The 23,777-nt window shown below is 55.8% G+C and overlaps 1 protein-coding gene across 1 annotated transcript; it reads right to left on the bottom strand.

The window, feature by feature from the left end:
- Positions 1-727: 727 nt before the first annotated feature.
- On the bottom strand, positions 728-17,542 carry VEGFA (vascular endothelial growth factor A). The gene is made up of 9 exons (XM_074349070.1): positions 17,348-17,542; positions 15,592-16,725; positions 12,547-12,595; positions 9,261-9,457; positions 8,389-8,465; positions 7,997-8,026; positions 6,078-6,149; positions 4,818-4,949; positions 728-2,655 (listed from the first exon to the last, which is right to left on the bottom strand). The coding sequence occupies exons 1-9, from the start codon at positions 17,540-17,542 to the stop codon at positions 2,634-2,636; spliced, it is 1,908 nt and encodes a 635-aa protein (XP_074205171.1). The 3' UTR covers positions 728-2,633.
- Between the last annotated feature and the right edge of the window lie 6,235 nt (positions 17,543-23,777).

Below are 23,777 nucleotides of genomic sequence, written 5' to 3'. Positions count from 1 at the left end.
CTGGCGCAATGGCTGATGGCTCAATAAATACAGTTTGAAAGACTAAGAGGCTAGAAAAGTGGATTTGGAAGCACTGTCACTAATGCCAAAGACCCAGACAGCTCCCATCCTCCCCAGGTCTGCAGGAGAGAAGGGCCCAGGCAGCAAGGCGGGGCAGAGAGTCCCCTCAGGGACAACCAGAGCTGAGGGTCCACCTTCCAGAGGCTCAAGGAACCTCTGGACTATGTAAAACTAGAATTACTCCCTGGGTCACAGGCCCCTAAGAGCACCCCCTTCCCACTCCTAACCTATTACAGCCAACAAGGCTCCAGAGCCAAACACAGACCCCTCCTATCCCCTGGGCAGCAAGCTCAGACACATGACCAGTTCCTTCCCTGAACAAGGGACAGTGCCTGGATCACGTGATTCCTGAAGGCAGCCCTATTCACTGCAGGACCCTTGGCTCCTGCTGAGAAGCTGTCTCTCCCTCCCCCTCTTCCAGAACACCCCTCCCCTCCTTTCACAGATGACAGAGGATGGCCGAGCCCCCCCAGGACTGGCCCAGCCAGAATGGAAGGACTCTGGCCCCCAGCACAATGAGATGGGTCACCCGTATCCTACACACCTGGAACCCCTTTCCCATACCTCAGACAAATGCCATGTTCCCCAAGGCAGGAGGGAACGGGGGCAGGAGAAAGTCTGGAAGAAGGATTCAATGGAGAAGGAGAAACCAGCAGGAGCTTTGAGATCAGAATTAAATTCTTTAATACAAAATGCTTTTTTTTTAAGATATATCTGTATTTCTTTGTTGTTGTTTAAAAATAAATATGTACTACGGAATATCTCGAAAAACTGCACTAGAGACAAAGATGTGATGTTAATATCTTTTCCCCCACAATTATTACGGATAAACAGTAGCACCAATAAATAAATGATAACAAATATTAAAATTAAAAAAGGAGAGAGATTTAGTATGTAGAATTCTCTATTTTTCCGTTTTGTTTTTACATATAAAAAACAGAATAGCAATGTCTATTTTATCAGAATCACATATATACATAAACATATATATATATTTATATATATATATACAAACACAAGTTGCCAAATATATATATAGTATGTAGATGTATATTGAAACCTTATTTCAAAGGAATGTGTGGTGGGGAGCCAAGGGAAAGGGGAGGCCAGAGCTGAGTGTTAGCAAAATTAAATATCTGTTCAGGACAAGCTAGTGACTGTCACCGATCAGGGAGAGAGAGATTGGAAACATGAATTCTATACACAAAGACCAGTACAAATAAGAGAGAGCGAGAGAGCAAGAGAGATACATCTCATAAATAGTTGAAATTAAATATTAACCAAGAATACTGAAAAAAACCCTACTCTTTAATTAAATTAACTGTTTTAATTTCTAATTAAAAAGGGCTATTAAATAAGTACCGTATATAAAACACTTCTCTTTTCTCTGCCTCCAGGCTGGGCACGGGGATCCTGCCCTGTCTCTCGATGCCGCGGGAAGGGTTGGGCTGGGGGACAGAGGAGGGTTAACCACTCACACACACACAGCCAGGTCTCCTGGGGGGACAGAACTAGTGGTTTCAATGGTCTGAGGACATCTGGCCCTCCTGGGCTGCACCCAGGAGGCCAAGCTGGGAGAGGGCCAAGGCAGAGGGCCATCCCTCAGAGGACGAGCTCCACCAAAGTCACTCTTTTCTTCGCCGAGACATGTCAGTGGACTCCTGGGCATCTCGGAAGCAGGTGAGAGGAGATGAGGGCTGCCCAGGCTCCTGAATCTTCCAGGCAGTGCCCTTGGGGGCAAGATGCCCGTGCAGCACATGAAGGGGATCCCCAAAGCACAGCAGTGTCCCGAGGCTCCCCAAATTCCTGGTCAGAGCCAGCGTCCTTGTCCCTGTACCTGTCGTCCATCATTCTGTCCATCTGACTTGGGGTAGAGGCTCGGGGCCAGGGCTGGGTTTGTCGGTGTTCCCAAAAGCAGGCCAAATTTGCCCCCGTGCCCTGGCCCTGCACATCTCCCAGGCAGGGGAGGGGACCCTGGCTTCCCAAAGAGGGACAAAATGACGATGCCAGAGTCTTCCCTCTCGTCCTCTTTCCTGTCGGGATCTGGGTGGGGACATTCTCCTCCCAACTCAAGTCCACAGCAGTCAAATACATCCAGTGAAGACACCAATAACATTAGCAATGTTAATTTAAAAAAAGAATATATATATTTTATATATATATAAAATATATATATTTATTTTTATATATATAATATATATATATATATATATATATATATAACACGTATGTATGTGGGTGGGTGTGTCTATAGGAATCCCAGAAATAAAACTCTCTAATCTTCCGGGCTCGGTGATTTAGCAGCAAGAAAAATAAAATGGCAATCCAATTCCAAGAGGGACCGTGCTGGGTCACCCGCCCGGGAATGCTTCTGCCGGAGTCTCATCCTCCGGACCCAAAGTGCTCTGCGCAGAATCTCCTCTTCCTTCATGTCAGGTTTCTGGATTCAGGATTATTCTGTTGACGGTGGTGGTGGTGTGGTGGTGGCAGCGGCTGTCAGTCACGTGTCAGTCTTTCCTGGTGAGACATCTGGTTCCCGAAACCCTGAGGGAGGCTCCTTCCTCCAGCCCGGCTCACCGCCTTGGCTTGTCACATCTGCGGGGAATGGGAAACAGAGGCCGGCGGGGTTAGGGCCAGGGGAGGAGCCCTGGTGGGGAGGTCGCAGCCTCCCCTTCCTACAGCCCAGCGCTGGCAGCAGAGCGGAGAGGAGAAAGCACAGCCCTGCCTCCAGGAGCCCCTGCCCGAGGGGCCCCTTGTGAGCAGCAGCTCTGCCCAGGGCTCCCAGTCTGCCCTCTGGAGCTTACAGTCTAGATGAGACAAAACAAGGACATGAGGACATCTCATCACAAACAACAAATGAACATGTACCAGAGAACAGTCCCTACTGGACATTTAAGAACTGACAGGTGAGCAGAGTTGGACCAAGTCAATCAGCAAAGTGTCGACAGAAAGAGGTGTTTCAGCTCAGTCTCTACAGGGCTGGTTTGGGGGAACGAGTGGGGACAGCAAGGGATGGGGCTTGTGCAGAGGTCCAGCTGGGACAACGGATTGGAAGGGAGGTGCTGCCTGGGGGGGAAAGTGAGGTTCCAAAGGGAGGGGGAGCCAGCAGGGCCTGGGGCCCCGGGAAGGTGAGGTACACGTGTAGCCTCCCTCTCCACACCCTCCATCCCGGCCTCAGCCGCAGGCCTCAGGTACGAAGCTGCCTGTCCTTTCCAATATGCTATTCCACTTAGGGCAGGGGAAGCAGAGGGGATGCCTAGAACTTTCCCATCATGGCCCTGCCCCTGGGCTGCTCGCCTCCTACCCACCCCACATAAGGAGAGAGCAGAGCAGTTCCTGACCTTCTGAGAGCCTGGGAACGGGGATCTTAACCCTCCAATTTGGGGACTGAAACTCCCCCATACAGCCAGGTTAGGGGGTGGGTTGGGTAACTTCACTTCACTCAAGTCACTGCAGACATCCCCCACCCCATCTCTGCAGAATAATCACCATGGTAACCCTAAAATGGCAAGTCCCTTATCTTCTCTGAGGCCCCCAGGGACATAGATACCCCTCATCCAGCTCCAGAGTGAGGCAGAGCCCCCCAGCTCCAGCACCACTGTACACTTCCTGTCTTAACATACTGCCAAGACCGACAGAACCCCACACCAACACCTCAGGCCCTGGCCCCCAGTATCATCTGACACTCACAAGCCACAGGAATGTGGGGGACGGGAAAGACAGCCATACTCTAAAGACTTTGTTAATGAATGAGGCATCTGGACTGGCCAGGGGGCACCCTGGCCCTGCCAGGAATCCCCATAAAAGCTCCTCCCCTCTGGGTGAAGCTTATGCTGACCCAGAGGTCTCCTGCCTTTGAGTACAAGCCAGATGGGTATAAACACCAGTCAAAGCATCAAAAGATTGTCAGCCACCTGTCACAGCCATGTGCTCCTGCCTCCACCCCTGAACTCAGACGTGTATTCACACATGCACTTGACGCTTCCTTGGTCCCCAGTGTGAACAAGGGACAGGGGTACAGATGTCCTGGGAGAGGGGAGGTGTCAGACAGGTGAATAAAAACCAGGCCCAAGTGTGAGGAGCTTACAGTCTAATATTAGGAAAGTAGGCAGGCCCGATCCCCCTACCCATCTGGGGGCATTTGGAAATATGTAGGCCGTTTGGGGCATTGCTGTGCCTATTGGAGTACTAAGGGTCCCTAGTGTCCCCTGAGGTTACATATCCTATCCACCCTAAATCAACAGCCAGAACCTGTGCCCTCCAGGACCCCAGTCTGAGGACGGACTCAACCCCTGTCCCCATGGAGAGACACTGAAGGAATGAGAAATCCAGTGGTACAGACCTCAGACAAAGTGGTGAGGACCGCAACTGTTTGCACTTTGCAGAGGCAGCACCCCCCACGCCGGGAAGGGCCCTCCCTATTAGTAGCAAAGGTGGTAGTAACAACATCAGGACCAACAGTCACCACGAGCAGGACCACAGGACACAACACTCAGCTTGCGTCCACACCACCACATGAAGCCACACTGGCCTGCCCACTCAGGCGACCAGGGCAAGATCTGAACAGGCCCTGCCAGGCCGGCCAGTGCCTGCCACCCAGCGCAGGGACAAGCAGAGAAGACAGCGGTCACCAGGCAGGCAGCTAGAAGCCCAGCAAGCAGCTGGCCCCTCTCAGGTGTGCTCGCTCGCTCTCTCGCTCTCTCGCTCTCTCGCTCTCTCTCTCCCCTCTCTGACTTGCTCGTCCTCTGGGAACCAACCTGCAAGTACGTTCGTTTAACTCAAGCTGCCTCGCCTTGCAACGCGAGTCTGTGTTTTTGCAGGAACATTTACACGTCTGCGGATCTTGTACAAACAAATGCTTTCTCCGCTCTGAGCAAGGCCCACAGGGACTGCAAAAGGCAAAAGGAAAGACATCTAAGCTAGAGCGTCAGCAGAGAGAGAGAAAAAAATCCATGCAACACCCCCTACCATGTCGGCAGCGGCACCCCCACCCAGCTCTCGGGCCCCCACACCCTTCCACGCCCTGGAAGGATCCGATGCCACAGCAGAAGACAAGAGAGAGCGGCGGAAAGAGGCAGCACTTGGCTAGGAAGTCTGCCCGCAGCAAGAGGCGGACACAGGCAGGCAGAGAGTGCAAGGACAGGGCTGTCGTAAGGGGCAGAGCTGTCCCATGGGCACAAGTGCAGATCTCGGGCCATGGGGCCCCAACGGCTACCACCCCTGCAAAAGCACACCTTTGACTCTCTACCTCCTGGGGATGGCAATCGGGCCACCTTCTCCCTGTGCGAGGGCTCGTGCCCAGGCCTCTCCACCAAAGGTGGGCTGAAGCAAGGAGTGATGGCAGGCTAAGCCCAGAGGCAGGGTCCACAGGCCAGGCCACTGGTGACCACAGGGCCCATGACAGGCCCCCCCCCACAGTCTTGAACCTGAAGGAAGAGGCTGCCCTATGGGGAGGCTTCTGTGGGTTGGGCTGGAATAGGGGGCTGCCTTCCAGAGGCCCCAAGTCCACAAGGAGGGGCTGCAGCAATGCTTGACCCCACCTCCTCTGTCAGCCAACAACAAGCTGCCTCGTGCCATTCGCACCCCTTCCTCACGACACGTCTGCCCTCCCCACCAGCCTCAGCTTCCAGACAAGTGTGGAAGCCTAGAGCAGTGGAAACCAGTTGGGTGAGCAGGCATCAATGCCTGGCACCCGTGCCAACATGGGCCCGCCACCAGTGCCCAGTGGGTGAGAGAAAGGCGGTGCCCAGCCAAGCCAGAGGCCCCTCCCTGAATCCTCCAGGCTCCCTCTGCCCATCCACCCACCCCCCAATCCTGGACCAGCCAGGCCACCACCACGTCTACCCATCGGTGCCAATTAGTGGAGCGAGAGTGAGAGAGAGACACTACGGCAGAGGGGAGGATGGGAGCCAAGGCGAGGGGGAGGGAGGGAGACAGGGTTCCGGGGTCCTGCAGACAGGAGTTTGATTGGGGGCCAGGGAGGCTCCAAGGAGTGAGACAGCGGTGGCACCACGTACACGCTCCAGGATTTATACCGGGATTTCTTGCGCTTTCTTTTTTGCCCCTTTCCCTTTCCTCGAACTGATTTTCTGGAAAATAAAAAACAGAGACAGACAGAGAGAGAGCAAGGGGGAAGGGGAGAGGAAAGGAAGCAGTGAGGAGGGCAGGGACAGGACATGTTCTGTGGCATGAGGCTTGGGGGGGGTAGGCAGGCTCCAGGGAAGAGCTTGCACACACGCACACACACGCAGGATGGGGCAGCAGGCGCTCAACAACTCCTCCTTCTCACATTGGCCACCCTTGGGGGACAAACCCAGCCCCCAGCCAGGCTGTGGGTGCGGAGCAGAGGCTGGGCGGAGAGTACTGGACCCACAGGCCTCCACACTCATGGTGTCTCCTAGTCCCAGGCAGGGGACAAAGCCTAGAGGGTAGGCTCTTTGCCCAGCATCCCTGAACAAATCTGACCCTGAAGGTCAGGGGGCCATAAAGGGAACACCTGAGTTTAGGGAGCAGATCAGAGACCTGACTTGATGAGGGTGTAGGGGACAGGGACACAGTCTGTGCTCCAGGCACCTTCTGCCTTCATTTCCATGTACAATGGTGACGGGGGTCCCTCCAGGGCCAGTGTCGGCAAGCAGCTACATTGGGAGCTGGCACAAAACCAAGGGTGGCACATAAAAGGCGCCAGCCAGCTCAGCCATAACCTGGGCTGAGAGGCGGGCCTGGGTGTCAGAGCCCCAGGCAGGAGGCAGGGTGGGGTGGGAGTTAGGGAGGCGTCAGGAGGAGGGGCCTGGGCGGCACTTGGCAGGGCATCCTCTTTCCAGCCTGTCAAAGCCTGCTACACCATCTCACCAGACACTCTCCCTGTGGGCAAGGCAGGCGTTTGGGGAATGGGAAAGGGGGGCAGGCTGAAGCCTGTCCCCCTCAAGGGAACCAGTGCTCTCCATACCTACCAGGCCCAGAGAATGCCCCTGGGAACATCTACCACAGGGGAGAAATGAGGGGGAAGGGACAGAGGAGAGGGGTAGGTCTGCTCCCTCTCAGGAGAAAGTACTGGAAGGTAGAAGGGCTTCACTCTATCTCACACACACGCACATGCACGTCCACTCTCTCTCTGAGCCTGCTCTCCCCAGTCACTGCTCTGGCAGCCACAGCAATCCTGGAAGCTGGGGACTTAGGGAAGAGACAAAGGGTTGAGGCTTAGGGGGCTTCAATGTCCCCAGAGCATTGAGGGCAGACAGGATGGTGGGTGGGGGAAGGGCAGAGGTGCTCTCTCTCAGTCTCTTCCCCTGCAAGGCTCATCCCCCATGTCAGCTGCTTGCCCCATCTTGAAGGCTCACCACCCCCAGACCTCACCCTCCACACCATCCTGACCCAACCCTCTACACTGAGCCACTGGAAAATTCAGAAAATGACCAACGTTCACCTCCTGCTCCCTGGCCAAGAGGGCTGAGCGTCTCCGGCCTGCCTCACTCCCACAGGAGGGCACACACTAAGAAAACACCCTAGCCAGCCCCAAATCCAACTGCACCACTGCAGCCACCAAAAGAGGCCATTTCCTCTGACACACAAAAGCTGGCCTCTCTGTCACCCACTCCCTCTTCCTGCTTTGGGCAATGGGAGGCTGGAGCAAGTCAAGAGCCAGTGACCTCACCAGCCCCTGACACACCAAGATGGCGAGTCCTGGCCAGGAATGGCCTGGAGACACATCGTCTATTCCAAAGGAAGTTCCAGGCACCAGGCTGGGTTTTGTCACTCATTCTAGAAACATAATCCTGGAGTTTGCTCCATCCCACTGCTGCCACCACAAGTCCCCGTGAGACCAACTCTCAGACCCAGTGAAGCCATCAGACCCCCCTGAGAGAGGAAGCCAAGAGCCCCAAACCAAGACAACCAGCCAAGGAGAGGGAGAAGAGCTAAAGTCATGGCCACTTACTTTTCTTGCCTTGCTCTGTCTTTCTTTGGTCTGCAGAGGGATAGAGAAAGAGAAAAGAACAAACTGAGAGGGGTTCAGATGGCAATGGTAATGATAACAATAAAAACAATAATAGTAACTTAACACAGTATATAAGATAAACCAGTACAGTTTTAATCTCTCGACATATAACAACTCACTCAATCCCTCTAACAATGACAGGAGGTACATACTATTATAGTGCCCATTTTACAGATGTGGAAACTGAGGCACATTGGAGTAAAATTGAAATGCCCGTGGTTATACAATTGGAAGGTGGATATGGGCTAACAAGTGGAATGTGCTTAACCCTGGCACAGAGCAGGCCCCCTGCAGCCATTTGCTAAACAATGAATCTGTCACTCCATCCTCACCTGCATTCACATTTGTTGTGCTGTAGGAAGCTCATCTCTCCTATATGTTGGCCTTGGTGAGGTTTAATCCGCATAATCTGGAGGGAAAGGAAGCAGATCACAGAGGTTAGTGACCCAGCCAGCCATACCCAGGTGGGACACCCCCATGGCTCCTGCCACTCAGCACCCAGAGCAGGGATGGGTGGTGGAGGTAGGGGGACCAGGGGCTCTACCAGAAAGAGCCTCCGGCCCACCCCAACTCCCCTCGCCCTGCTGACCTCAAGGAGCCCCTGCTCCTCTTGAGGGCAGACGCAGCTGCAGGGTTGGCCAGGCTGGGAATTCGGGTCCTGGGTTCTTGCCACTCCCCATCCCTCCCCTCCTGTCATTGCCTCCAGGCCTAACCCTACCCCTAGTAGCTACCCAAGAGCCACCCACACCTCCCTTGGGTCTTAGGTCTCTCTCCCATCCCATCCAGGATAAGATGTGCCCCATCACCAGGCAGCAGCAAACTGGCTTTTTTAACCTTCCAAAGCCCAGGCTCATCCAGCTTCCCAAACAGAACTCCCAAGGAGGGAGGGCCCTCTTCTTCCAAGAGTGGAAGGAAGGGGCTCCTATCACAGGTTTCAACCCCTTCCCGAGCCCAGGGGGCAGAGCTCAGAGAGGAAGAGGAAGTGTTCAGGGCTTGCTAGAAAACTTGACTGGGAAATGCAGTATCTTTTCTCCAAAGAGAGCAAGACCCGCACATCCCGCTTAGACTGACTCAGGAGCAGGAGCTAGGCAAGGTAAGCCTGGCTCCTTCCTTCAAGAGCTGCCCAGGAAAGGACCCAGGGCCATCTGTTGCCAGCCTAATGCCTCCACCGCAGCCCCTGCCCCCACTTCCCACAGGTACGCACCTGCATGGTGATGTTGAACTCCTCGGTGGGCACACACTCCAGACCTTCATCATTGCAGCAGCCCCCGCACCTCATCAGGGGCACACAGGACGGCTTAAAGATGTACTCGATCTCATCAGGGTACTCCTGGAAGATGTCTACCAGGGTCTCGATTGGACGGCAGTAGCTGCGCTGGTAGACGTCCATGAACTTCACCACTGCGTGGGAGGGGTGACGTATGAGCCCAGCAGGTCCCGTAAGAGGTGGTTGGCCCCTATTTCTACCCAGCTCTGAAAGGCTGCTCCTTTCCATGACAGGTACGTGCTATAGGGTAAGTCCTTCCAAAAATCTAACTTAAGTCCCTCAGGCTGTGATTAAAGTCCTTCCCTAAGTTCTCCACCACCAACATTAATGAAGTCGTGTTTTTATTCCAAAGATCACATGGTGCTGTCAGGTTCTGAGGGAGACAGCCTGACACATCTGACCCCCCTGACTCACCATGACGGTCAAGCCAATCCCAGGGTCAACCCTGAGTGTGAGTATAGCTGTTGAGGGTGCTCTAAGCTTCCAGTGAAAGGAGGAACAGTCAGCTTGGCAAACCTACTCCTCATTTCCCTCCAACCTCCTCACAGCCACTGCCATACCAGTGACTGACAACCACTCAATGAGCACTTCTTATGCACTGGACATGTACACAGCAGTCCACATATGTCACCTCAAACAATTCTCCCACCATGGTACTAAGAGGTTCTAGTAGGACCCCTACTTTACAAATGGGGAACTAGAGACTCAGAGAGGCTGAGTAACTGGCCCAAGGACACACTGCCAGTAGGTAATAAAGTCAGCTCCGACATCAAAGTCTTCCCAAGCCAACATCCTGTGAAATAGAGGGGAAGCATCAGGGGCACTCTGCCATCTGTCAGCCCTCCCCCTAGACATGGGCTGAGGAGGTGGTGGGCACCGGCACAGAGACCGGGTCTGCCTGGAATCAGCAGGTGGCTGTGGACAGGCACACTTCACTAGCCCTGCCAGCCACCGATAACCCCACCCAAGAGGGCAAACTGCTTGCATCATGGAAAAAACGGTGCTGCCACTGCAGCCACAGAGTGTTTCTAGAAGCTGATCTGGAGGGAGACCAGGGTAAAGACAGCTTCCCAGGCTGGCCGTGGAGCCTGGGGTGCACCGGAGCATGAAGGAGTAATTCTGGGCCACAGGGGCGGGGCCCTTGAGAATAAATAAAGTCAGGACTCCGGAATGACTACTCCAAATTGTGGCCTGGCCTGCCACTCCCCATCACACCCCCTCCCCCAACACCAACACCACATAGCAGTCCTGTCCCTGAAATGAGTTTCCCCTGTACAGGAGGGAAGAAGCAGCACCCTGGGCTCTGGCCAGATTTGGTGTGACCTTGGGCCCGTTCCTCCCTCTCGGCCTCAGACTCTGCACATCTGTGTAAGTGGGTTGGGCTGATCTCTAAAGACACTGAAACAGAGGCTGAAGTGTAGGGTTTTGCCTTCCGTTTCCAGCCCTAAGAACAAGTGCCCTTTTCTCAGCCCAAGTGACATAAGGTTTGGAAGCCCACCAAGGCATCTGAAGTGCATACCCTCAGCTGCCTCTCCCCAGAGGCCACAGCTGAGCCTCCCCTGGCTCCTCCCTCCAGAGGAGTGAGGGAAGATGAGCTAGTGGATTAAGGAGGATGTGGGGGCTGAGGGGAAGAGGGGGAGGCTACAGGTGTGAAAACAGGAAGGAAAACAGTGTGGACTCCTAAAGCTAGTCCCTGGCCTTGCCTGAGGTCTCTGCTTCCCCATCTAGACAATGGGCATAGAATTTCCCCCCTACAAAAGGGTTAAGATCAGGCGTCTTCAAAATGAGTATAAACAAGACCAGGGATCTGAAGAGGTCCTTTTCTAAGCCAAGTCTATATTGAAGAAGATGACTAATCAAGAATTCTTGACCTGACACTTCATCATGGTTGGGGATAGAGGTGCCCAGGCTTCGGGGCCACAAGGACAGGAAAGCAGAAGGGCCTGGGCCATGGTGGTTGGTAGCTGAGGGTAAAAAGGCCCAGGGTGGGAATTCCTTGGAAAAGCTCCCTGGAGTCCCCAAGGTCCTTGGGAGGTAGAAGGGGGCAACTTCAGCACACCTTTTGCACCCTAGCCACTGCCTCCAAGGAAAACTGTTCTGCTTCCACAGAGGCATGGACACACATACACTCCCTCCAACTTCAGGCATCGTGGTTTTCCTTATTTCTCCAAGACAACCTTCTCCTCAGCAAAGACCATTTGACTTGCCTCTTCCATACCACAGAGAGAGACCACTGGAGCCTGAGAGGGGTGGGTGCACACTGAGAGCAGAGGACTGTCAGTGTCACAGGCCATGGAGTGGCTGGGAAGCGAGGCCCTGGGTCAAGGAAAGGGATCCCAGGTGAGGAAGGAGGCAGAACCAGTCAGGCTTCACCAGCGCAAACACTGCCCCTAGCCACTACCCTGGCCACTGGATTTGGGTCAGCGAAACTCGCCTGGAGGACCCCAGGGCCTTCAAGACCTCAGAGTGGAGTGCTGGGGGAGTGGTATCGGGTATGCCTACCCCCAGGCTGGAACAGAGGCCACATTCAGTGGTGGGGAGAGCCAGGGCATCCCTAGAGAAATGGGAGGATCTGTACTCCAAACCGCGGCAAACAAAAGGCAGGCTGACTGGAGCTGGGCAGAGGGGCGGGGCTCCTGGGAGCTACAGCCAGCCCTCTGCTGGACCAGGAGGGAAGTTCACACGTACCCAAACCTGCTCCCCAGGAGGGCAGGGGGACGCCACAGGACTTTCTCTCTTCACCCCCAAAGGAATGCAAAACCCGGGGAGGGGTTCCATGAGGCTGGGCCCTCTGCACCTCCAGCTCACACACAGCCAGCAATCTGGAGGGCAAGGGTCCCAGCCCCCACCACACAGATCCCACAGGTGGGACCTGACTGGATTGGAAGTGGAATGAAATATCCATCCTCCCCTGGGAGCAGGGGGGACAAGGGGCCTCCCTTGACATCTGGGATCCTTGAACGCTATCTGTCTTCCTGGTCTATGCTCACAGCTCACTCTCCAAATAAAATTTTACTGGAAAAGGCAGAAGAAAAAGACTACAAGTCCTATTTCTAGCAGAGATCTGAGTAGGAGACACAGATTCCTACAGAATGAAAGGGTTAAGCTGTCAGCACTCACCTCTTCCTTCTCTGATCCCCAGATTCCTGTGTCCCTTTCCCACCACTGAGCTGAGAAGGAACTGGGCCTTCCTACCCACCCCCTGAGGGGTCAAGAGACTCACCTTCATGAGGTTTCTGCTCTCCTGCTGTCATGGGTGCAGCCTGGGACCACTGAGGACAAAACAAAGAGCGAAGAATGGAAATGAGCAGGGGCAGGGTTGCACTGGCCCAGCCACCCCACCCTTGCTCCTTCCTCACCTCCTCCCAGCCTGAAGCCTCTGGCTTCTCCAGGGCTTCTGTATGGAACAGGGGACCTCTGGGAGCTCCCCACAGCACAGAGCATGCTGACCACCCCCAGACCGCTCCAATTCTGAAGCCAAGGAAGATAAAGACTGACCAGATATTGGAGTGTGGGGAGGCTCAAAACACAGGAGGAAAACCAGAATGCTGCACTGTCCAGGTCCATGCCCCTCCCCCACATTTCCCTTTCCCAGGTCTCACTGGCCCCTTGCTGAGAAGTGAAGCCTCTCAGCCCCCCTGACTCCCTGGTCCAAAGCCACAGGTAAGTATTAAGGTCAAACAGGAGGACAAATTTGGACTGGGGCAGGAAGGAAGGACTGGGGGCGAGAAAAACAACATGGTGACCTTCTCCTGCTGACATGACAAATACCAGGGTGAGCTGGTGCTGGGGAGGGAGGGGGGTGCGGAGGACCGAAGGGCACCAACCACCCTCCCCCATCCAAACTCCTCTGTCCTCAGGAATATTCAGCAAACCCCAGGTTGTCCAGAGGGTAAAACTTGGGAGGAAACCCTGGGGAGGGGAGGCCCTCAGTTTTCCCTGTGCACAAATCTCCCCAGAGCCTAAATGTATCTCCAAAGTCCCGGGCCTCGCATTCCCACCTTGTTCCCTGGTTTCTACTCCCTCCCAGAATGAGGGGGTCCCAAACCCCTCTCACCTGCTGGGCACCTTGCTCAAAGGCAACCAGGGAAGCCTTTTATGCCTTACCGCTGCCCAGCCCCTAGGGGGCCCCCTGAACTACGTACGCCTGAGGCTGCCAGGTCCCTCCCCACCCCCTTCAGATCATTCCTCCCCTCCCCAGTGCCTGTGAAGGTCAACTAGCCCAACCATGTGGACCTGACAGCACCCCACAGGCAAAGGCTTCCTCCAGCCCTTCCAGGGGGTCTACAGGTCTCACCAACAGCCCATCCCACCTGCACCTCTTTGGTGGTGGATTCTGAGCAACAGAGCTGCACTCTAGCCCACAGAACTGCAGACTCCAAAGAATCTGACAGTCTGCCTCTCTACTTCCCACACCTTCCCCCATGAACCCCATACCCCCAGCCTTGCCCCAAGGTTCCCAGAATCCCAGCTGGAGGGCCTCCCACTGCAGCTTCCTCAGGGACCCCCTGGAGTGCCCACCTTAGCCCCTCACCCTTCTCCATGGCACTGCCTGGCTTCCCTCTGTCAATATTCTCCCTATACCCTCCACTCCTCCTGGGCCTAAAAAAGCAAAGGGGACAGAAACTTCATACCCTCTCCAAGGCTAGGGGGCACTGGGAGGGGCAGTTCTGGGCGGGGAGGGGCCAGGTGCCCTTCTCTGGGGGCCTCTGAAGGTCACAGTGTGGCCAGGCGGCGGGCCTCTCCTCCCCCTTCCTCCCCCTACTTGGAGGCCTGGAGCCAAGGCCTTTGTGCCAGGGTCTGAGGAACGCTGGGTGGCATCAGGGACCCCAGCCCATTTCTTTCCTTTTGCCTCTCTCCAGAGGTACTCTGGCTGAAGGAAGAGCGGAAAAAGACCCCTTAGGTGGTTTTGAGAAGCAAGCTGGGTGGCCAAGTTTGCAGTTCCAAAAAACCACCTGCTCCTGCTCCTGCTCCAACGCCCATTTCAGCAGAACAAAGTGTGTTTGCGAGGCTGTCAGGAGCTCCCTCCAAAGGTTCCGGGAGGGCTAGTCCCACACTGCCCGAGGCACAGCAAATTTCAAACCATTTTTCCAAAAAGTGTAAAGTGGGATAAAGACACTTTTTAAACCCTCCCTTAGGCCACCCCCATAAAAGCTAAAGCACAGATCACTCGGAAGTGTGGGGGAGGGGAGGGCAGCAGGCTGTCACCAAGTCGGGACTTTAGGTAGAGTCTCGACAAAGCACTGAGGTGGGCCCTGGCACCCCCGACTCCTGATAGTGATCATTCTTTCCCTGGACTCTGGGACCGGAGAGGGGTTAAACAGATCTTAGCAGAGAGGAGTCAAAAATAAAGGGGTGGCAGGGGCTTCTCTTCGAGCTAGGGAGGAAATGGGAAAGGGGCGTCAGGAAATTCTTCTTAAGAGGGGGTTAGGAGCTGGGGACAGCGGGAGGGATAGGGGTGGTTCTCTGGATCCTTCCGATGGGGCTACCTCGAGAGGTCACCTTCCCGCAGAGGGCCAGTGGGGGGAGGGGCGCCGCTCGCCGCCCCGGGCTCCCCGCTCGGGCCGCCGCGGCTCGGGGAACACGCGGCCGGCCAGGCCCGGGCTGATGTAATCGGCTCCGCGCCGCGCGCGCCCGTCCGGGCGGGGGAGGGCGGGCACCAAGCGGGACGCGAGCTGGTACGGGAGGGGGTGGTGCGGCGCAGGTGGCCCGGTGGAAGGGGGGGTCCCCAGCAGCAATCCGCCCCAAAACTTTTCCCCAACTCGCGTCGAGGGCCGCAGAGATCGAGCGGCAGTGACAGCAAGCCCCTTCTCTCGCCTGCGCCCTGCCCCCTCCACGCTCTCTCCCCTCCCCCGGTCCAAGGTCCGAGCCGCCCCCGCCATGCCGGGCTCCGACTACCGCCCCCCGCTGCCCGGACTTCGGGGACCAGCGGCGGGGAGCAAACTTTAGCCGCCGGCTGCAGCACAAGCCCAGCCCCCTCAGCCGTCTCCTCCGGCTCCCGCCCTCCGCTGGTCGGCCCAGATCGTACGTGCGGTGACTCCGGTGGGTGGGCAGGGCCCGCGTGGGCGGTGAGACTCTATCCCGGTGCCCTCCCACCTAGCGCGCGCCCCCTCCCCCTACACGTACCAGGATAGAGGGGAAGCCGCGCGCCCGGTGCCCAAGGACCCGCGTGGGACACGGAGCCCCCACGCGCGCGCTCGCACGCACGTCCCCAGCCGGGATGGGCGCTCTCAGCGGCCCGCGGCGCCAGCCGGGCACAACCGCTTACCTTGGCATGGTGGAGGTAGAGCAGCAAGGCAAGGCTCCAATGCACCCAAGAGAGCAGAAAGTTCATGGTTTCGGAGGCCCGGCCGGGGCTGGCGCGGCTAGCGCTCCCTCTCTGGCTCGGGCTGCGGGGCCGCCCGCTCTCCTCAGCGCCTAGGCGGGCTCCTCTTCCTCCCGGAGCCAAGGCCCGGGCCAGGGCCTGGGGCGCGCGCGCGGCTGGAGCACTGTCTGCGCACACAGCCGCCTCACCCGTCCATGAGCCCGGCTTCCGAGAGCCGAGTCGCCACCGCGGCCCCCTCTCCTCTTCCTTCTCTTCTTCCTCCTCCCCCTCCGCCGACTGCGGCTCCTCCCGAACGGAGCTAGCACTTCTCCCGGTTTCGCTCGGATCTGCTGCCCCGAGGCGGACCACGGCTCCTCCGGAGCGAGAACAGCCCAGAAGTTGGATGAAAAGTTTCAGTGCAACACCGCGAGCCCCGACCCCCTCCACCCCGCCTCCGGGCGCGGGCTCCGGCTCCTGCCCGCGGCTCGCGGCCGCGTCCACCGTCGGCCGCCGGCCGGGGAGGAGGTGGGCGCTGGGGCGGGGGGCGGTGTCTGTCTGTCTGTCCGTCAGCGCTGCTGGTCCGACGCGGGATCCCGAGGGGGAGGGCTCACGCCGCGCTCTGGCGGTCACCCCCAAAAGCAGGTCACTCACTTTGCCCCTGTCCTCTCGTTTCTCGCTTGCCCGCGCGCGCTCTCTGACCCAGTCTCTCTTCCTCGACTTCTCTTTGGAGCTCTTGCTACCTCTTTCTTCTCTCTGCTGATTTCCAAAATCCGAAGTGATTTGGGGGAGTACAGGAGCAATCTCCCCAAACGGTCGGCCGGATTTAGCGGGGAATGGGAAGCCAAAATAAATTAAAACGGGAAAGAATACTGTTTTTAAAAATGTTTCGGGAAAAAGGAGGAGGGTAAACCCTGGGTAAATGAATATCAAATTCCAGTGCGGAGACCCGTGGCTGGTGACCCCGCCGGTTCGTCCCCCTCGCCGATGCGTCTCTCCGGACCGAGTGCAGCTGCCGCCGGCTCCACTCACCACCCGCGCCGCGGCCTCCTCGCAGCCCGGCTGCCCCAAGCCTCTGCGCTCTTCACCGCTACCAGCCGACTAAAAAGAAGGCCTGGCTCCTCCCCCCGACACGCCCCTGGAACGCCCAGGGGCGGGGACAGACTCAACCTCAGCCCCTTGCGTCCGTCCCCTTCGCGCGCCGCTTTGGCCCCTGGCGTTGCGTTCGCCTAGGGGCACTGAGGGAATCCTGGGCCGCCCCCCACCACCTACCCCAGCGAAGGGAAATCTCAAGCCCCACCAAGGTTCACAGCCTAAAAATGACCTATCCGCCCCTCTTTGCCTGGAGACGCCCACACCAGCGCGGTATTTGGGAGATGGGGGGAGTACAGGAAAGTGAGGTTATGTGCGGACAGGGCTCGAGAGCTGTTCCCTCTATGCTGGGAGTATAGAAGTGGGCAGGGGTTTGGAGGAGTCGGACAGGGACGGATGGAGAGAGAGACACTCAGATCTGTTGGAATCCTGGGGTGGCCCCTGGCTTTCTCCCCCCAGCACTCTCAGCTCCTCCGCAACACACACTCACACGCGTCCTCACTCTCACGCAAGACTGCTACTCTCCCAAGTTCACCCAGCTTCCCTGTGGTGGCTGAGCGCCCCCTAGTGACTACGGACGGTCTGCACGCCTCTGGCTCACGAGGCTTCAGGAAGAATGGAGGGAGTTTACCCCTGATCCCCCCATTTCTGACCTCCCAAACAGTGGCATGTTTGGGACTCGAATGGCCTCATATGCACAGAGCCCAGTGCTGGGCATAGGGGGCACGATGTATTCATCTGGACAATGTGTCCCTCTATAGCCCTCATCAGGCCTGCTGACATCAGAGTGAGATGCACCCAAAGGGCTGGAGTGACTGGGGTCCATCGGGAAGTGTTCAGGGAGGTTCCCTTGGGGAGAAGTATTTGGCACCGTGTTTGTAGGGCTGAGAATGGGAAGCCGTGTGGTTCTGGGGTTAGTCAGTGGCCCAGAGGGAAGAGGACCTGTTGGAGCCCACGTATGCACTGTGGAGTCTGGCAGAGCCCAAAGGGAGAGGCAGCTGGGCAGACAGAGGCCCTTGTTCCTGCTCCCCCCTCCACCCCAGATGTTGCCAGGGAACTGAGGCCAGGGGGCTGGTGGGGGCGGATGGAGGCCAGGGCCTGAGTGATGATTCAAACCTACTCACCAGCACTAAGGAACGTCTGTAGGCCAGCTGCCCAGAGCTCCCACCAGGCCAGGGGCCAAGGCTTCTATCAGCCCCAGTCCAGGCTCACAGCTCATCTTCTGAACAGAACTGAGAGGTTCTCCTCAGCAGCCCCCCAGACCGCCAGGATCCCTTGCCTACTTCTTGCAACTGGTAGCCTCTCTCCTCCCTTTCCTCAGTCCCTTCCCTTCCTTCAAAGCCTCCCTCACCCCAATTCCCTGAGTCTTCCCTAACTCCCCAAGGCCCCCCACCCCACCCTTACATATAGAAACCAGCCTGGAAAAATTCCTGGTTGGGCTTTGACCCAGCAAGGCCCCCCCACAGCCACCAGGAACAAGGTATGTGTGTTGGGGGGTAGGGGGTGGCTAATACCTGTGAATACCTGTGGGAAGAAAGAGACCAACCAGTCTCGTTATTCATCCAGATATGGCCAGGGCCTGGCCTGGGGCTTATGTAGCCTCTGTGAAGGCTTGGGCTGAAAATGGGGGCTAGGCTAAGAACTGAACATAACAAGTTGACCAAAATGATACAAGGAGGTTACTCAACCAGCCCTCAGCCTCAGCACATGGCACTGTGGTTTGGTAGGGGTGCTAGGTTACCCCTTTAGTACCCCAATTCCACAGGAGTGGTGTCCTGAGGCCTTTTAGAGTAGAGGGTCTGTCTCGCCCGCCACCTCATCCTACCCTCTTCATCATTCATGCCTCCAGTCCTGTCTCCACCACCTAGCAGGCTCCCAAGCAGTAGGGACAAGGTCTTTTTACAGTTAGTAAATGTTTATTTGCTGGCCCAGGGCCCCCTCCCAGGCAGGCCTCCTCACCAAGTCTCCATGTTCCAAGCCGCTGCGTGGGACACAGAAGCAAAGTCACTAAATTTCCTTCTTTCCCAAACTGATCCACATCTAGCACCCCAGAGTACAAGATGTGGGTATCTTGGCAGAGATCCCCTGCCTCATCCCTACTCTGGGGCCAGCAGAGCCCAGGACAGAGGCTCCCAGTTTTACCACCAGGCCTCACTCTGGCCCCTTCCTTTGTGTCCCTTCTCATCCCAGTCCCTGGAGAGGCCTGAAGAGGAAGTCTTAATAAAGGACCCTGAAGTTGGGAGGAAGATGAAGGAATTCCAAGGAGGAGTGGCCATCAATTGTCACTTAATAACCAAAGGGCTCTCCCCTACCTGAGCCAACCACCCCCTACTCAACAAAGTCTGTTACAGCATCCTCTGTGGGCTCTGCCCAGGAAACCAGGGGAACAGGGAAGCAGAACTGCAGCCTGGCCTGAGGGGTTCTGAGCACCCTTCGCTAGGGTGAGGAGTGGTTTCCCATCTTCACCCTTCATTTCAGAACAACAATCTGGTGGTGACCCCCAGGAGGGGGTTTAACCCTGGATCCCATCTCCCAGTGTGGTGTCACCAGCTTTCACAATAACACACTGTCATGGACCCAGCCCCATGGGTTATCATCAAACTAAGAGCTCCACACAGCTGGGTCTTCAAAAATAGGAGCCAGAAACACACAGAACAAGGAACACAAGTCAACAATCATAAGACCACATCATGTCCCTGTAGCATCTTCTCCCATGGACTTAATCTCCCCCCCAAAAAAACTTGATTCCACTGGTCCTCCCTCTTCAGGCTGCTTCAGGGCAGGAAATATCAGGGCAGACTGTCCCCCAGAGAATCCCAAGGGCACGGAGGGACCCAAGGTCATCCAGCAACATGGCAGGGGTGGGGGTGCGTAGAGCAGAGAGCAGCCCAGAGAGAGATCATGCGGGTCCCCTGGAGGGGCAGCCTCAGCCTGTGACTCTGAAGCAGTTCAGGAGGAGCCAAAGAGGAAAGAGAAGGAGTTGCAGGTGAGGGGGAAGGTGGGAGAGGGGCAGAGGTGGAGAAGAGCGTGAATAGTGGCCAGGAGCCAGCAGCGGCCCCAGACAAAGCAAGTAGTGATCGGGCCCAAGGCACAATTGTTGTACTGTGTCCTGCTGTCCTGACACCTTTGAGGTTCAAGAACTCTATCCCTGTGTGGGTGGGGTTAAACCCTCTAAGCCTGTGGATGGAGAGGCAGAGCCCCTCTGACAGGGGGAGAGAGAAGGGGGAGAGATCACTGTGTCTTGATGTTGTCGAAACATTTCTCCAAGTGGTTTCTCTGTGATGGAAGAAAGGTTTCTCCCTCACTCCAGCCCCCACATCCCAGGCACCTAGCAGCCTTGCAAGACACAGAGCTGTCCCACAGCAAGGGCAGGGATAGAATCTGTTCAGTTAAAGGGGAGAGAATTGAGTTGGTTCCCCCCAGTTCTCTGTCTAGCTGTGGGTCTCTCTCTCTCTTTCTCTCTCTCTGTGTCTCACTAGTTCTTTGCAATAAAGCAATGAGAAGATGAAGTGAAAGCAAGGATGAAGGCCCTTTTTTTCCAGTGCCAATAACATATTCCCATCTAGATCTGGAGGTTTAACTTGGGGTAATGATGGGTAATGACGCCGACTGGGGAACAAGATTAGAGCAGAGGAAGCCCAAGAGGCTAACTCCTCCAGAGAACCAGTCAGGGAAAGGGGAGGGAAAAGGGAGAGGGGGCAGAAGGGGCAGGGCAGGGTCACTGTCTGGGGGAGCACCCCAAACCGTAGCACCCCCAAGCCCCATGAGCCTCGTCTCTGCCCCTCTTTCATGGGCCTCAGTCTAATCCCCTCCTACATGGGCCTCAATTTAATCCCGAAACATCAGACTGTCTCCCTGGATGGCTTCTCCCTGACAGCCCCAGTCATGTCCACTTCCTAACACTCCAGTCTTTGCCCCCTCACAGTCTGACCCCCATCCTGCCCATTGCTGCCCGTGTTCACACCCCCACCCAGTCTTGGAGGGAGTCCCTCTGCTGGGAAGAAGGTGGTGGCAGAGGTGGCAGCTAAAGTCCTAAAGCTGCCTTCTCCTTCCCAACTTGGGAGCTGAGCTTTGTTCCAATTTGTGAATATTTCCCAAGGCCTGCCAGGCACCAGGCACTGTGCTGATATTATAGGAGATACAAGGACACCCAAGTAGGGCAGTAGAAAGCGCAGGGACTCTGGATCCAAATGAACCCAAGTGGTACTTCTGGTTCTGCCACTCTTTAACTGTGTGACTTTAAGCAAGTTACTCAACCTCTCTGACCCAAAGTTCCCCTCGTCTGTAAAACAGGAGTAAAAATACCTGCCTTGGGGAGTTGCTGCACACAGCTATCCACGAAGGTAGGATGAGAAAAAGGCCCCGAGGGAGGTATGAAGTGTCAGGAAGGTACAGACACAGAGCAATCAAACCGGCTGGAATGGGCATCAGGAAGGGCTTTCCACAAGAGGTTGTACAGGACATTTATTCCACAAGCAAGTGTGAAGCTCAGCCCTTGAGCCCTGTTTTGGGCTGCGCCCTGGGACTATAACGATGTGGAAGGTGCTTCCTGTGGGGAGGTGAACCCAAGAGTAAACTGAAAATAGAAACTCTGAGGGGGGCACATGATTGCTGAGAGTGGGAGAGGGCTTTCTGGAGGAGGTGACACTACAGTCTTGATGGAAGAGCAGGAGGCTAGACAACTGAATGGAACAAGGATAGGGAACAGGCAAGGAAGTGAAGTCTGGAGGACACTGCTGGTTCACTCAGCTCTCCCAGTGCTCCCCTGGGTGACAGAGACTATGAGGCTAGGCAGAGCAGGAGATTAGGGCTTCTTCAGAAACATTCCCAGCCAAAGCCCACAGGGACAATGCTGCTTCCTCAGGGGGGTGAGCCCCACACTGCCTTCCCTGCCCCCTGGGACAGCATGTCTCTGCCAGAGTATTTAAACAAACAAACAGACACTAGAGGTAGTTCTGGCTCACATATTGAGCATTGCCCTTGTTTGCCGGGGGCTAGAAGAAGAGGACAGAGGACCCTATGACCAGCACAGGGCCATTCATCTGGGGCAGAGCACACAGCAGAAAGACCTTTCCTCCAGCCCTGCCCACTTCCAATTCCCACCAGGTGCCCAGAGCCCTCCTGCCTGCATGCCTGCCTGCCACAGACTTGTGGAGACTGGAAACAGCACTGGGCAAAGAAGTCCAGCCTGCTGCATGTTGTGTGACCTTGGCCAAGTCAGTCCCCGCTTCCAGACCTCAAGCTTACCCTAGGTAAAAGCATAAGGCTACACCTCCTCGGCTTTAAGGCTCTGTAACAGCCCCATCAATCACTCCAGCTGAGATCACTGATACAAAATGTCACATCTTCCAGGGGCTTGTGCACTTTCAAAGGCTCTTAGGGAGGGCAATGCTTAATTCAAACAAATCCAGCATGAACGGTAAACTCTACGGCACAGCACCAAGTGGGGGAGGGGAGACGCGGTTCCAAAGAACCCCTCAAACTCCAGCAGGTAAAGAACTGCTTCCTCTCTTACCTGCGAAGCCAGGACTTCTGTCCACTCTTGAAAAGACACTGGCTTGGTGAACCCTCACTGTGAAATGCCCCCATCAGCTCCCCTGCCCCACCCTCCTCCCCCCATAGCATGCAATGGAAAAAGCCAAACAAGTTGGGCTCAGTCTTGGTTTACCATGTCTAAATCATGAGACTTTGGACACAGCACTTCAACTGTCTGAGCCTCAGTTTCCTCATCTGTAAAATGAGAGTCATGGTGGTTACCTCCCAAGGTTGTGGGGAGATATACAGAGACAGTGAATATAAGCAAAGCTCCTGGCCCAAAGTAGGTGTCATACAATGTCACTTCCCTTCCCTTTCTCCCATCCCTACCCCCATGTGTGAGCAAACTCTCAGAGAATGCAAACCTACTATCATTTGGATAAAGTCAAACAGAAAGGAGTAGGGAAATGAGTTATCCCATCCCCCTGTGGAAAAAAAGAAAGAAATCACATAATGCATGCCAAAAATGACTAGGGGTAGGGGATATGTTGGCTTGCTTCCTGCTTTAGTCTTTCTTCAGAGCGACTCTGTTACCAGGTTGTCACTGAGTTGGCCACAATGTAAGTTCCTTAAAGAAAATCCTAGGCCAAAAAAAAAAGAAAAAAAAAAAAAAAAGGAGGTAGGGACTCAAAGTGCCCCCCGACCTCTTAGCAAAAAGGGTCCTTTCTCTCCTCCCCTAGTAGACTCCCTGTGCCTGCACCAGAGGTGTGGCCCATAACCCAGCCCCATCCCCCCACCCTCCTGACGGTTCACAAAGATAAAACTGGTTAATGATTGGCCCCCTGAGAGGAGTCACCCCACCACCTTGCCTGTCTTCCCAGACCCAGCAGTGCAGGGTGGGCCGTGGGGAGTGGGAGAGACCTCCCTCAGCTTCCAGGAGCAGCCTGGCTTAACATCCTCGAGATAATCAGTGGAGCAGCCAATTAGTCAAGAAGTATCCATGTCAGGAGAACATCAGACTGATTCCCGGGAGCCTTGGGTGTTTTTAGAGGTGGAGAGGGTGGGGGAAGGTGGGCAGCGGGCAAGCACAGCGCACCCAGTTTTATCTGCCTCATTGATTAGAGTTTCACTTGGGATATCATTTGAAGAAACGGCTTCACTGCTAAAGAAGTTTAAAAATCCCTTCACTGGCCAAATGAGCAGAAGGAGGCCCAGGGCTGTCTGCAGCCATCCAGATCTCTTGACTCAAAACTCTGAGCCATGTCTACCTCTCCAAGGGCCACTTAAGCCCTTAATCAGGGCCCAGCACTGAGCCAGGCTCCTTTGGGGATACATAGAACTTCTGCCCTATGGGGAACCAGACGGTGCCAGAGAAGGGTGTTGGTGCTAGATGCCATGTGCATTTGGAGAGGTCAGCTCCTGGGCCTAGGGCTCCATCCTTTGCTCCTTCTTCCCATGTAGAGGAGCTCAGCACCCCCTCATTCCAGGTAGTGCCCTGCAGAGGCACAGCTTGTGTGAACCATGCCCCACTGGGGTCCCAAGGAAAGATGGCCCTGTCTACATCTCCCCATATGCCAGCCAACTCA

Source organism: Camelus bactrianus, chromosome 20, assembly GCF_048773025.1.
Source record: "Camelus bactrianus isolate YW-2024 breed Bactrian camel chromosome 20, ASM4877302v1, whole genome shotgun sequence".
NCBI lineage: Eukaryota > Metazoa > Chordata > Mammalia > Artiodactyla > Camelidae > Camelus > Camelus bactrianus.
Note: the sequence above shows the minus strand (reverse complement) of the source record. Positions and strands in the feature narration are given on the sequence as shown.